Source organism: Micropterus salmoides, unplaced genomic scaffold (assembly GCF_014851395.1).
Source record: "Micropterus salmoides isolate LMB-PRFRI ecotype aquatic unplaced genomic scaffold, ASM1485139v1 Ms_hic_scaffold_2, whole genome shotgun sequence".
Taxonomy (NCBI): domain Eukaryota; kingdom Metazoa; phylum Chordata; class Actinopteri; order Centrarchiformes; family Centrarchidae; genus Micropterus; species Micropterus salmoides.
In genome coordinates this window covers 25696398-25711955 of record NW_024041150.1, presented here as the reverse complement: position 1 = coordinate 25711955, position 15558 = coordinate 25696398, and the positions used below count along the sequence as shown (strand labels likewise).

General features: G+C 43.2%; 1 protein-coding gene across 3 annotated transcripts in view; it reads right to left on the bottom strand.

Annotated features, from left to right (window-relative positions):
- The window catches only part of rbpjb (recombination signal binding protein for immunoglobulin kappa J region b), a 50339-nt gene that overhangs the window by 5711 nt on the left and 29070 nt on the right, over nt 1-15558 (bottom strand). For all 3 annotated transcript variants that reach the window (XM_038732199.1, XM_038732200.1, XM_038732201.1), the window contains exons 2-10: nt 13723-13761; nt 7282-7377; nt 4171-4336; nt 3610-3784; nt 2216-2353; nt 1784-1896; nt 1263-1403; nt 808-963; nt 540-643 (exon numbers count right to left, since the gene is read on the bottom strand). In XM_038732199.1, coding sequence (XP_038588127.1) covers nt 540-643; nt 808-963; nt 1263-1403; nt 1784-1896; nt 2216-2353; nt 3610-3784; nt 4171-4336; nt 7282-7377; nt 13723-13761 — 1128 coding nt within the window. The remainder of the gene's footprint in view (nt 1-539; nt 644-807; nt 964-1262; nt 1404-1783; nt 1897-2215; nt 2354-3609; nt 3785-4170; nt 4337-7281; nt 7378-13722; nt 13762-15558) is intronic.

Below are 15558 nucleotides of genomic sequence, written 5' to 3'. Positions count from 1 at the left end.
AAAGCCAAGGCGATGGCATTTTACAAGGGTGTAATGTCACAGTACCTTGGCTCTTTAAACATTTTTGGTTCACTTCAAACTCGCTGCACAGGTGTGAAGGATTACACGACTTGACTCGTGTGATATAGTAGCCAGCTGAATCACTAAAGCGGAGAATACTATCTGTTTCTTGCAGTAGCCAATTGTGCCATTACACATTCACAGGATCTGCAGCATTATGTCTGACAGAGAGTATTTTTTTAATTCAAATTACAATACTAACTTATTCACATCTCCATTATATTCATTACACTTGATGCCGAACTTTATGATCCCTAATAAATCGCTCTAATGCACAATTTGTATGCTTTTAGGCATAAATAATCTACATAGTGTGGAGAAGATGATGATTGGCCAAGAAATGAAAAGAGGCCTATAAGTAGGTGTGATAAAATACAGTGTGCATAAAAAGTAACAGGCGGCGGGGGGAATAATCCAAAGAAACACAGTACATTTCTCAGAAAATCATAAAGTAAAAAGAAACCGAAGCAAAGACACACCTGTACATGGTCTCAGCCTCAACGTCTCCGAACCAGACCCGCAGATTTGGAGTGAAGTTCTGTCCCGTCAGCTCCAGCATGGCGACATCGCCGCCACCGTTTAGCTGCAGACAAAGATGATCATTTTAAGGAAATGTACAAAAAAAAGAGTAAGTCCTAATCCTACACTGTGCGCTGATGTATGTTCAGGGACTTGTGGAAGTACAACAAAGCTAAAAATCTTTTGTTGCCGTTTGTGCATCCACAGTCACGTCTCTCCAGTGTGTACCTGTAAGCTCTCTACTACAGGCACAGGGGTGACAGGCGAGTGGACGGGGCCCATGCCCTCGTAGAAAGTGTATTCGGCCTTGTCTGTGCTGATGATTGTCCAGGAGGCGCCGTCGTTGATCATCTCCTTGTTTGGTTCCTTTGGGCATGGAGTGGCCTAGCAGAAGGGAAAGGAGGGCACATCAGGGGTAGAGATAACCACTAGCTATTACGCTCAATCAAGACTACTCGCCTCAGGGCTGCAATCAAACGTCCCCCTTCGGCTTTGCAACTATCTTAACAAGTAAAAAATGCTGGAGGTAAGTAGACTGCACATGCTTTGCTAACGCAATCATCCTCAACCATCTGTGAACTGTATGAGATTAACTGGATCTGAGGGTGAAGTGACCTCAAACCCTGATTTTATGTGCACAGGCGAAGAGACAGCAGACGTGACAGACTGGCTGAGACACTAACTTGAAACTGGATGATCCTTTCTTGGGAAAGGCACAGGTACATGCGTTCTGTGTCCTTCAGGTAGAAGGCACACTTGTGGAGCTGGGAGACAGGGTCGTCGGCGTCCAGCAGCGCTGTCTGCTTGTCCACTTTACGGATTATCTGAAAGGGGAAAAGAGAGAGAGACAGAGATTAGCCAACTGGAAGATAGATGGGAGAGGGAGGGGAAGGGAATGATGGAAAAACGGGAGGGAGGGAGGACAGGGGGTGTATTCACCAGACCAAGAAATAGCACTGCACATAATATATTTCCCAAATGTCAAACTATTCCTTTAAGATAAGGACGATATCATAAAGACATTTGTTTAGGCAATAAGAGTTTCCCTGACAAGCTATTCTTCTCAATAGCTCCCATTTGCATTTTGATGTTATTTTCTTTATTCTTTTTCAATCTTAGCAGCTGCTGTGATCCCCGTTGGGATCATTAGTTTCTATTTCTATTATCTATATATTTCTATTTCTTTCTATTTCGTTTCTTTTACCAGTCTGGGCAGGGCCATGCCAGTGACGGAGCAAACCAGCTTGACAGTCTGGCCGTAGTGGATGTAACCGTCTCTCACAGTGAACTCTTCTCCTTCTGACTCCTCGTCATCCACTGAAAAACGAAGGGGAGAAGAAGTCAGTGCTGCGGCGAGCCACCCACGAGCCTCAACATTTCCTATTTACACAAACCCACATTCAATCAATCAATCAATCATTTTCTCTTTGTCTGTGATGAACCAGCTGTGTAATAACTTTAATACAGCGTGGGTTGCATTTACAACAGAGAAAGAGACGTGAAGACAATGTGACAAGCTGTCAAACCACAGTCCTCACTTTACTCCTGCTGAACGTCGGCATGATGTGAAGCTTTTCTAAAAATCGTTTGCATGATGTTTGTGTACCACCGACGGCTCAGGGTGAATGAGGCTTACACAGGTGGATGTAAAAGGCGCCCCACTGCTGGGAGCTGGCGTGAAAGTTGCCGCCCTCCACGTGTAGATAGCGCGTGCTGACTGTTTGGGACCGAAGCCGGTTGAACAACGCCACCTTGGTCCCCGATGCAATGCACACTGAGGATAAACATGAACAAGAACACACACACACACACACACACGGGCAGGTTACATAACAACCCAAACATGACATGCTGCTTTCAGGACAGTTGTGTTAACAGTGTGATAACCTCGGCAGTGTGCATTACAGGTGTGCTGGACACTTGTGTGAGGCTACACTGACCTCTAGTGGTTGGAAATATTAATAATGATAAACTATTGTTTCAACACCTTTCTACACAAACTAAAACATTTCCGTGCTAAAATTAAATAAAATCAAATAAATAAAGTATAAAAGTAAAAATAAAGTAAAAGTACATAAATAAATAAGTGAAAAGTAATATTGATGTGGACATTTAAAGACGGAAATGCTTAAAGAGGTAGTATTATGCTTTTTGGCTTTTCCCCCTCTCCTTTATTGAGTTATATACCTTTTTTGTGCATGTAATAGGTTTGCAAAGTGAAAAAGCCCAAAGGGAGTTCCCATCTCCCACAGAAAACTCTGCTCTGAACTGCCTGAAAACAGCTCGTTTGTAGCCCAGCCGTTTCTTCCTCTTTACTGTGACATCAGTGAAACAGGCGTCATAATGCTAGCCTGGCAGACACTAGCTACCCTCCAGACAGACAGTGGACATAAAGTTGTTACAGTGATGTAGAGACAGAGCTCAGTTAAAACGTTATGGATGAAAGATTCTTTTGTTACAGATTAATAACTCACCACTCTGAAACTCTTGCTCCTGTCTATGTTGATAAGCTGGTCGGCAACATATACAGCTGAACCGAAGCTGTTTACCGGCTTCTCAGGGCTCAACCTACTCTGCTCCTGATTGGCTAGTAGTCCTTAACTAGGTACTGCGCATGTGCAACTCCCAACAAAGATCATTTAGAGGTAAGATTTATCACTCCATAGCTAAAACAAAGCCTTCAACAAAGGGTGAAAAGAGGAGCTGCAGCAATGTGCAGTATGACAAAAAAAAAATTGTGTTTTTTGAAAACGAAACCAAGTAAAACAAATAAAGCTTTTGAACCTGAAAATACCACCTCTTTAAAATCCAAAGCTTAATTTCTGTTAAAATAGTGTGCAATATTGTAAAGGCTGATCGTAGTGTTTAACATTTAATCTTTGCCCAAAATTAAACATGTAGGCCAATATTTTCTGTGCAACACAAACCACAGCAAAAGACTCCCACGGCCATCAGAACTCATCAGTATCCCCGGCAGAAATAACTGACAAACACACACTGTGTCTAAGGCACAGACAAGGACAAACTTACAGTCAGCGTTTTTCAGGGACTGCTTCTTTTTGGAGGGCTTGGAGATGACTTTGATCCTCTTGCTGAGGAAGACACCGATGTCAGCGCTGTTGCCGTAGAACATCTTGACAGACAACATGAAGTGCTTTCTCTTGTCGGAGTCGGATATGTACAAGGTTTTGGCTGTGCAATAATTCTGCCGATGAGCAGAGGACACGGCGGGGGAAGGAGAGGAAGACATGGGCAAAGGGGAGAGAAATCAGAACACATTAGATCAATGCATTCTGTCCTAATAAAAAGGCAAAACACTGCAGTGATACTAGAACACAGCTCACATTCCTTTAGCAACTTCAGTGATGTTTTACCACATCATCTCTTACATAATTGTCACCACAGTCAATGGTGGAATTAAAAACCCTCAAATGCACCAACGGTAAACAAGAGACTTCCCATACTGCCTGGTGGCAAGCTGTGTATCTTCTTGTGAGTAACTATGTGTGTGTTTGTGTTGAGGTAAAGAACAGAGTGATGCTCTGTGCGCGTGCGCGTGTGTGTGTGTGTGTGTGTGTGTGTGTGTTGTACCTTTCCCTCTAAGTTAAGCTGTTGCATTTCCTGGTCGCTGTTGCCGATGCCGATGAAGGCACATGGCTGCGACTCCTGCTCAGAGCAGCCGTCTCGCTCCATCTGCTCCTTCTTTTTCTTCCAGCCACTGCCCATCAGGTAAACACAGGGAGGAGGGCAGAAGAACCTGGACACATGCACAAATATTAAATTTTTTCATTCAAATCCCTCAAACCATCTAAAACATGCCCTCTTTTCTTCCTCACAGATATTCAAGTATGCATTTTTTTTAATGGTAGCAGACGCTAAAGAGGCCACCTGAACGGTCCCAGCTGAGCAGGTCCCACATCAGACACCAAATGTTTGTGACCCTTTTAGCTCTTGTTAGTAATATTTGAGCTTGTTAGGTATGTTATGTTCCATCCATTTGTGGATTTAAAAAAAAAACAAAAGGACCACTACATGGACGGCTCAGAAGGTTTGGTGGTTTTAAGAACAACTTCTACATTATTTGTCCTGAAAAAGTCAAGACATGTCAACAAAGAAATACATTTTGAAAAGCACATTTCAAGGATACAGTCACCGGGCAAGACAGCAATTTTAGCCTGGATGTCACTGACTAAATAAAACCCCAACAACACCTCTTTAAATTGTACAAACTGAACATGCATTTCCTAATTTACACCAGAAGAGGGCAGACCTGTACTTTGCTTCCACATGACAGTCAGAAACTATGCTCTTATGTACAATTGAACTAAACACTTTCCTAAAACTGGCAAGTCTAATTTAGCAGATGTTAACATGATCAGCCCAGCATGAAAGTGATCTGTTGAAATACATATAAACCAGAATTTCAAGAAAAAAAAAGGTAACTTTTTTTCCATTTCAGGATTTCATACTTTTCCTGCTCTACTCCCTTGAAGCTCTTTCTAACGTCAAGTAAAAGAACTCCATTTAGAAAAAATGCCTTATCAAAAGGGAAATCAACTCATAGCTCAACCAGCACACTTCAAATAAATGCATGTGCGTCAGTGTGGAACTGGAAAGCGACCTATTTCGCAACACCAGTGTCTGTCTCTGTGGGTGTTTGTCTACTTTCACCTCCTATAAAAAGCACAGACAGAAAAGAGGCAGCTCGAAAGGAGGGAGAAGGCACATTTGCATTCTCCATGCACCCACTTTCTTGGGCTCCCTTCTTACAACAGGGGCGAAAGTCGTCAGAGGTGCAAGATAGACACATATGACATAAGCACTGTGGGGTTTTGCAGGCCCAAAGGTTGTGGAAACACGAACTTCACTTTTTATATGTGATGTGAGTGTTGTGACTGCGATGCAGCAGAAATCCCTTTGGGACTAGCTAAGTAGCTAATTCAGACACTTGTCTGTGACCCAGCTGGTTACAGACGCTGTGGTTTTACATCAGCATCCACACTTAAAGCCCTTCATCGGCATGTCTTTCAGCTACTCACAATCCGGCAACACTGATCCTGAAACTGTGCACGCATACAGTGTTTGAGTGGTTCCTTTTGATGCCGTTTGCCTCACTCGTTTTACATTAACTGGACGAGTCAGCCACACTTTATCTGAGGAATTCATCTAAGTCTCAGCCCCTCTCTCCCATCTTTCTCTCCCCTGTTGCGCTCCAACTCTCCGAGGTGTCTCGGAGTTGGCCTGCAAACGGCTGATTTAGCCAGGAGATAGGCCCGGTGAGATCGCAGGCAGAGCTGCAGCTCGGGCCAAGAAAACAGGCGGCGGATGGAGTGCTGAAAAGAGTTGCGTAATGAGCAAGAGGGGGCTACAAAAAGTTTGAGAGTGAGAGGTAGAAAGGTGAGAGCAGAGTTACAGGAAAGGTTATGAGGAATAGAAGACGAGTTGCAGAGACAGAGAAAAAAAGTGGGGGCTGAGACAGCCAGTGATCACCCTGCACTTGAGTGGAAATTACAAAAAAGCAAGAAAGCATCAGGTTAAGTTGGCCGGTCGATGAACCACAGAGACCTGTCTGCTCTCATCCTTGAACCCTTACACCTAAATGCCCCACGGTTTCACCAGCACACTCCCACCAAGAGCCTTTTTATCTCCCTCATTCCCATAACTCCTGACCCCCCCCCCACGCTCCCCTGTCCTTCCGCCTCTCTGCGGCCTTCACCTAAACGTGGCCTCATGCAGGAGGTCGCCACTCGTTTCCTCCTCCGAACTTTTTTGATACAGCAGGTCAGGAGGGGTCGAGATGCCAGCGCTGCACAGAGGCAAGCTGGAATGTGTGTTTTTCCATTAACTCCTTAGCCCGATCCCCTTCAGTGACAGACGCTACCTGTCCATAAATCCTTGCAATGAAAGGGTCCGCTTCTCAAAGGTGGACAAGGACGAGAAGCCAGGGCCAAGTTTGTGTTTCTACATGATGCTAATAAGTCTCTTTGAGGTTGAGCTGTTTGCAATCAGTGAACTAAACAATAGGGCAGTGTGTACGAAGGCTACTTAATCATTCATTAAGAAAGGCTGACACATTCACACAAGGGTTTTTTACTTCTTACGTGGAAGATGAAGAAAAAACAGCACCACTCTCATATCTATCTAACGCTATAACCAGCAGCCAGTTAGCTTAGCTTAGCATAAACACTGGAAACGGGGGAAACAGCTGGCCTGCTCCCAGCCAAGAAATAATCTGGCACATCATCCCCTGCGAAGCTACAGCTTGTGCAGATCAAACAAGTTATGACGTGATAATTAGTGAGTTTTCGAGGTGGTGGTGGTGTGTGGATAGTGTTACTGTTGGACGGAGCCAGGCTAGCTGCTTCAACCAGTCTCCAGTCCTGAGATTAAGCAATCCACTGCAGCTTCATATTCATCGAACATCTTCTGATCTAATCTAAAATAAATTACATTTCCCCAAAGCGATGAACTATACCTCCAAGACCAGAGATCAGTCTTATGGATGTGAAGTGTTAATCCTACACTGGAGAGAGATCCAGGGAGATTAGATCTACAGATAAAACTGCTTGCATTTCCCCATCTATGAATCTGTTAAAACTTCAAAAACCTTATTTCACTTTATTCCAATGATTCTCCAGGCCCGAGGAAACCTCGATAAAAGAGGCATACCAGGGAAGAAGCTGCTGTTTATATCTCACTCACCTTTTCTCGTTGCCGTAGGATTTCTGTGCAACTTTTGCATGCAGGATCATGACAGTTTGGTCGCCTCGCTCCTTCAGGTAATTCCTCATCGCTTCTCTGCAAGATGACAAGAAAAGAAAAAAAGAAATGTGTTTACATGCAGGCCCATTAATGTTATCTGGCAGATGAGGTGAAGTGATACTGGGTGTGTTGAAACCTAAAGCTGACAAAGAGGGAGCTTCAGGGGGTCGGTGTGTGTGTGTGTTGGAGGGGGGGGGGGGGGGGTCGCTGTGTACAGAGGAACAGGTTTTTAAAGGCAATGCTTTAGTGTAGACGGATAAAAAAAACAACGTGCGAAGCATGGAACGAGAGTGTACACTTGCAGTGACCTCTGGAAAGCCTGCACAACCTGCTAGCTAAAAAGCTATGTTTCTCCACTAGCTGGGTCCGTTTGAGGTGGGCTGAACCTTTAATGTCCGGCTCAAAGGGACACTGAGGAGCAAGGGAAAAGGAACATGGGGGAGAAGAGAAGGAGGAGCAGGGGTGGTGGTGGTGGTGGGGGGGGGGGGGGGGGGGGAGAACACCAGAGCTGAAAAATCTAAAAACAACAAAGCTGAGCTCACCAGCAAAGATTCCTCATCTCGTGTCCAAATGTTGCAAAGCCCGCACTCCAATTACTTCTGTCAACTCCACCAAACCCTCCCACACCTCTATGCAAACAGGCCTAAAATTATTTCAATGTTTGGGAGACCAGTAGGGCTTATTGCCGGGCCTGCAAGGGAGGTCAGAGATTGGGCTTAGATGCACAATTAAGATGCGTCGCACACACTGGACATTAACACACCCTGACCCAATCAGAGCACACGCACAGATGTCAGTGACACCCGACACGCTAGGGTGCTCGGAGGGCTTCCCACTCAGACACACACGGCTTTCCACTCATGCAATACTGGGCCACACGTTCGGGTTAGACAGGGCCTTTGTTATGAAAAGCAAGGGGCCCCTCACAGAGTGTGTGTGTGTGTGTGTGTGTGTGTGTGTGTGTAAGCCGAGAACGATTTTGGTTTATCCATAATGGACTGGGAAATGTTTTATTTCTCACTTCACTATGATGAGACGATCACTATCGCTTCTCACAGAGATACAAAATCACACTCTGTTGTTTATATTCGGTATTTCCTCCTACTGTAACTGTAAATGATGGAGGTACAGTCCTAGAATTCCAAACATTTGAAGCCATTTCACTGATCCGATGCAATCTGATACCATTTACACACCACATGGAGAAAATTAGTTTCCTTTCCTAAACCAAGCCAGGAAAAAAAGGTGCGCAACTCGAGCCAAACTCACAGAAAAGCTGCGGTTTGATTCAAACATTTCTCCTTTATTTGCTGAAGTAACAATTTTTTCGTGTTTACATTACATGACATCACCTTCCTCTGGGGATTCTATGAGCGATACGCTCACCAGTGTCATACACAGACACACAAAAACCTCAGCGAGGCTCCGGAGCTCACAGGTCTGATTGATTATATGGAGAGCACGCAGTGCAAACCTGCTGATGTGAGGCCCGCAGGGCACATGTCACCAGACACCTCTGCTGACACCTGTGACCTCGCAGGGAAGGTGACATCACAGACAGAACAACACACAACTTATTTTATACACTGTTTGAATGCATTTATATTCAAATTTGAATCAGCATCTATTTTGCTTTTTAAATTTTTTGCTGTTATTAGATAGCAACTGTGGTTCCAGACTAGCAATTAAGAGGATTTAAAGCTTTCCTTTGACTTGTGTGCCCTGAATAGCTGTGTCATTTCCCTGGGTATTTGCATACGTGGAAAGAAATGAAAAGTTGTTTCTCATCAGCTCCCATTGTAGTGCATGATACGACAATAATAAATACCTAGCTAAAATAGTATAATAATAGTTGGTTGAACAAAAGAAGCAAAATACATGAATGAATTACAGTTTTAATTGATATCAATAGCATTACTAAATCCTACATGTGCTGTTAACTTAATTGCTTTGCTGGTTTTCATTATGAAAACATCTGTTTTGCTAAACTTCCTATTTGAACGCCACCTTGCCAACTCCAATTATTACACGGTTAACCAACGCCGACCCCCCCACCCCAAAAGCAAAATCAGCCACATACCCCTGGCTCTATAATGAAATGTCATCTTATATTCGAGCCAAGAGAGTGAGTAAATAACCCAACACAATGCAGCATAGTTATTTTATGACACCAGAATCTCACACTAGTGTTGGGAATGCTTCGTGCGACAGCCCTGGCTTGTGGTTAACACGTTTTCACTGCTCACCAAACCGTTCCAGACCACTGCGGGTAAGCTGGGGAGAGACCATTCTCTGGTAGGACAGAAATACTTCACCGTAAGATCAAGCTTTCACTGACTTGTTCTTAACCTATTGTCCTCTGCTACGCAATCCCCTAAATAACCTCTGAACAGATAACAAAGATGCCCCACATGTGGCAACAATCAAATGAAACACAATACCCTGTGATCAAATGAGTAACATAAACCCAGTGATGGGTCCAGTTTTACAAACTCGTGTTGCGTAGCCAAGCATTGTTCAAACCCACAGAATGTTATAATAAATTCTAGTGGGGAACCCAAGGTTTACAAAGATACCAAATATGTCAGGCTGAATTTTGGGGAAATGTGTATGAAATAATGAACAGGACGTTGAAAATATTTCCATCTGATGCAACGCTGCAGCCATAAAAGTCACCATGGGTTTGACTATTGCACTCTGTGTATGAATAGTACAACCACAATCAAATATTGGACAAAGTACACACAAAATACACTGTACATGACGATTGCCACAAAGTGAGGAAAAGCTGGCAGCTGGGGGGAATTCAGAGATTAAAAGCATATGCAAAAGAGGGGGAAAAACAATCACTTCAACAGGAATTAAAGACCATGACACACCCAATATATAAAATGCAGATGAGTGCAACGCCGTCAAAATGAGTAAGACATCTAAACGGTGTACTGAAAAACATCTAGATATAAGACGTAGCCTATTCATCATCTAAACAGAACAGCCCATTCACTAATACGCATTTACTTGCCGTACCACGCTGTCACACCAGCACCATTAATATTGATGTTTGAGTGCTAAGGGGCTAGTAAAAAGTCAGTAGATACAAAGTCAAAAACCTTTACCAATCATTTTAGGCCACATGATTATATGAGTTGATGACAGTTGGAGAATGATGAGGGCAGTGTTGCCCAAGAAGCTGTCTAGAATTGATTTCATTACAATATGGAGGTAAAGACTGTTATGCAACACACTGTAGTGACCTCCTGGAAAGGAAGGGGGAAATATATACACTAAAAAGATGCAGGGATCAGTGACGCTGAAGGGGACAAAAGGGACGTGCGAATAATCACTCACCTCTGACAAATACTGAAACGCATACAAAATATAAAGATTAGGTCTCTTCCTGAGAACAGAAAGGAAGCAGAAGTGAGAGAGACAGTGACCAGTGCACGACTGAACTTCCTATGCAAGAGTAGCGTGCAGACACAAAAAATTCAAAACATATCCATATAAACAAGGATTATGCACCAGCAAATAAATACAAAAGGACAGGGTCAATTAAAAACACTCAAATAAAAATATATCTAGAGGGACATTTAAAAAAGAAGAAAAAAAAGAGCAAACTGAGTCAAAATCATTCAGTCTTTATTTCATCAGATTTCATCAGCAACAGGAGGTGAGGCTAATGGGCATTTCAAACTGACACACACACACATAATATAAAAAGTAGTACGCAACCCAGCCAGAGACAAGTGATCACAATGCCACATCCAAGCAAGAAAAATTAAACACTTTTTATCTGTCAAGGCAGGCGGTTTAGCAGCCTCTGCAACCCCAGCAGATTATTGATGCAGATTCTGGCCGTTTACCTGCCCGTTACAGTGAGCTAACTAAAACATGTGCACAGTTGTTCGGGTTAAACACGCAACATGCAGGTGAGTAAAAGTGAAGAGGAGCTGAACCAGCACAGGAGCAAACACACAGCGCAAAGTGGTGGACAAGAAGCAAATGACAGGGGAACTTCGTCTAAGTGACAGGTTTAATTCTTTTGTTGGCGAGAAAATGTGCTTGAGGGCAATCAGCAAATGTCAGAGAGAGGAAGAAGAGGTGACAGGGTTTAGTAGTACAGGACAGAAAGATGGAGCGAGAGATAAACATACCAGAGAAAACTGAAATAGAAGCACGTAACAAGTGAGGCAAAAACGTGCCAGACAGATTCGCAAAAAGAGACACATATTCAACAGCAGGCACCACGGGAGGTCATGGTGGGTGAGTGTGTGTGCGTGTGTGTGTGCGTGTGTGTGTGTGTGCACACGCAAGGGGAGGGGCTAGGTCCAGCCAGGCTACAGATGCAGCCGAGCAGACAGGCATCTGTCCTGTACATCTGCCACAGCGTCTACAGCAGAGCGAGGCTGTCACAAGACCCCCTGTGAACACACACACACACACACACACACACACACAGGCATCCTAATAAATAACACACTGTAAAATAGCTCAATTAAAATGATCAGACTGCAATTAGCGTGTGCCCTTGTGAATCAAAACAGGCAGATCACACACATCCGCGGTGTCACGCTCCACCTGAGACGTTACCCATCAGCTCGCCCTCCTTTTAAATCTACTCTCCATCTGTGAACGTACAGACAAGTGCCTGTTCAATATCCTGGGAATCTGCAGACGGCCGCTTGTGAGCCTCTAAAACGCTGATAGGAAGTTTAAAGTCTAAAACAACAAGATCTTATTTTACTGTCTAAACAGTGTGAAAACAAAGAGCAGCACAAATCTGCCTACAGCATCAAGAGCAAATGAAGGAGGTGAAGAAAAAACAAATGTTTAGAATTTGTATAGAGTGAAAGCAAAACGGCAGATTAAGCTGATTTTGTGACAGTGAAACAGGAAATTCACTTGTCAATCAACTGCACGCATCTTTTCACTCAGGGGAATGTTGAAAAAATGTATTTGGAAGAAAATGACTTGAGAGCAAAACATTTTAAATGCCAGTGTGCAACTCCAGACCAAACAACAGTCTGGCCCAAATTATTTTAGTTCTGAGTTTAAGTGTTTTTGACAAAGCAGATAACTAAAAGGCGCTTTCTACTGAGCATTTCCATCTGAGGCGTTGGATTCTGCAGAGCTGGCCCTTCCTCTGTTGTCTGGGAGAATAAATCCTTGAAGGGGCGGCTTATCCAGCCTGTATGTTCACGCTGTTTGTGTCTGTGTGTAGATTTGTGCATCGGTCTGAATCAAAGATGAGTGTGTGTGTGTGTGTGTGCGCTCATTTCCAGTGTATGTGCGTCGTGTATTGTATTTCCAGTCGAGTAGCCTTCCTGACAGGGCGGCCCTGCAGGACCCGGAGCTTTAGCTGCCCTTAAAAAGCCCCTGCAGGACGAGTGCACTATTTTAGCTGCCCGTGCTGCTGCCTGACATAAAAATCACAGGGCTGCTGTTGCTGCAAGAAGGGGGACAAGTGGGTGTGAGTGAACATGCAGCCGTGAATACACTGAGCCAGATACAAAGAGACAAACACAAAGAACACAACACCATGATACACTGGGGTACAAACACACACATACACACACATACACACACACACACACACACACACACACACACACACTAACTGCTGGGTAAAGAGTGTTCTGTGTCACATTTCTGGCCATCGAAACCATCAGACAAATGGAGGGGCCGGTGCAAGCCAGCTGACTGGCAGCACATGAATGAACAAGGGGACACATCAAAAGGTGCTGGGGCCCCCCCTTTTTCCAAAACCATGCTCGGCTGTTCCCGGCAAAGTGCAAGCCCTCATTTTCCCCGCTGAGCGCCACGCGCAAAAAGAACGAGCACCAGCGCACACACACACGAAAGGCAAAACTCTTGCCCGTCCGCAGCAACAAAGAGAAACACCAACAAGCAAACAAGCATACACACCCATTTACTCAGCAACACACACAAACCTCCAGAAGCAAGCCACAACATCCATCAATGTTATGTTTGCCCAAATGTTGCTCCAAATGACTTGGAACAAACATAAGAGGGGCAGAGTAATCAAAAACTTGCACCATGCAAGCCGAGTGCACTACGCATGAAAGGTTTTACACCCTTTTCTAATTAACCATCTTTACAACAAGTCCTGTGCTAATCTGATTATAACTTTTTAAGACATGATCCCTGTCAAATTCAAATGACAGCAATCGGCAATTAGGCCTGCACGTATCACGTCAATAAGAGTGTCTTTTAGACGTTTGTAATTCTTTTAACTTATCTAATGGGATTTTACTCTTTACTGTATTCACAAGAATGTGTAGTGTCAACACAGAGGTAGACATACAAATACCACGATGACAACAAAACAAGGCCTTGTGTTGTCTGTGTATGCACGCTCACCTTGTCAGGCGCTGTGGCTGAGGGCACTCCCCGAACTTCCTGCAAAGACACAAAGTGAGAGGAAAACATGAGTGGGCCGGCTATCAACCACAAACACACACAGAGTAAACACTGCATTACACAATGGTGCACACACACACACACACACACAGACACCACTGTGGTCACTGTGTAGCTATACTCAAACAAAGGCAAGTGACAAGACGTTTCGGGGTATTTTTGTGTTTTCATGGCAGTAGGCAGGTTAAAGCAGGTGTACACACACTGAACACTGAAACTCATTCTCGTCGAGAGCGTGTCACAACCGGTTGAGTATCATCAGAAAATCTTCAGATTTCACTAATCATTATAGGTACTATTATATTTTGGAAACTCAAGTGTAGAATAACCCACCATTCCTAAGCCACATGAAACCCATAAATAGACTTAACAAAGTGCTCACAATTTGGTTTCTAGGTTTTTACAACCTACAGCTTTAAACGTCTAATAGGCCTTAGATGTGGTGATGATTCAGATCTCATTGTCTGGCAACATGGTGCTAACCCCATTAAGTGTAGAGCACTACTAATGTAATAACCCGATAACAGCAACAACTTTCAGGCTTCATGTGTCCTGATGTGAATTGTAAAAATGCATCCGACTTGATTCTTTCCTGACGCTGCTGCTGGTAAATCCTTCTGTATTCTCAAAGACATGAGGCACTAACTAGGTAATAACTTCATCAGATCATAATGCTTTTTAAATGCACAGAGGGAGGTACAAATCTCACCTTAACAAGATATGGCTGGACAATAAACAACAACAATAATTATCACATTAAAAAATTTTTCAATAACAAGTCTTCAATAAATGTTTGATTTTATTACATGAATTGGGACTTGTTTTTTTATTAAGATGTTTATTTTGTTGAGGAAAAGGACCTACAAAAGCTTTTCATTTTACTTGTGCATATTTGTTGACAAAGGTTTTATCATAATTGTTTTGAATATTCTACCTCAAATTTGTGAAGTGATCCACTGTTTAGTAGTAATAGTTGTATATAACATTCTTTTATTATTTTTATATAACTTGCATTTGTTTATTTCATATTTATATTTCTACATCTATGTTTGTCTATGGTGCTGCACATAGACAAACATAGATGTAGAATTATGACCAAAGCAAATTCCTTGTGTGTGAAACACTCCTTGGCAATAAAGCACGTTCTGATTCTGATTGTTGACACAACGAGACTTGTGTGGTGTTCAACTGTGTTGAAATGCGTCTCCTTGCAGGTTCTTCTGACACATTCAGGATCACTACCGCTTGTCGTTAACAGGCGGCTCGCTTTGTGCCCCTTGTAACATTTTGTATTTTAAAAGTGTCATCATTACAGTTTTGTATTTCTATACAATGTCTGTGGTCGGGGATGGCGCTGTGGATAAGACACGTCTTTGGTGAGAGAGATCCGGGCTAAATTCACATTGCGACATAAGGGATGTCACAAGAGGCTCCAGAGGCGTGTGACCTCCACCATTTTCTGATGCCGCAAAAATAGATATTGAAATAATTAAAGTTAAAGTTAAAATTAATTAATTATTAAATAGAATTATTTAGCCACAGACAAACGGCTTGAACTAACAGCTAGTCAACAAGGAAAATCTTTAGTCGGGGCTGCAAAATGTTTGAAAATGATTATTTTTTAAGCAGAGGACGCCGTGCTAGGACACCAACATGATGAAAGCTTCTTATCCTGATTCTATCTGGTCTAAACGTGGGACAAATGAACCCCTTTCAACATTACTGACAGCCCACAATTACATGAAAGGCAAATAGCTGTCAAATTAATAAAACCTT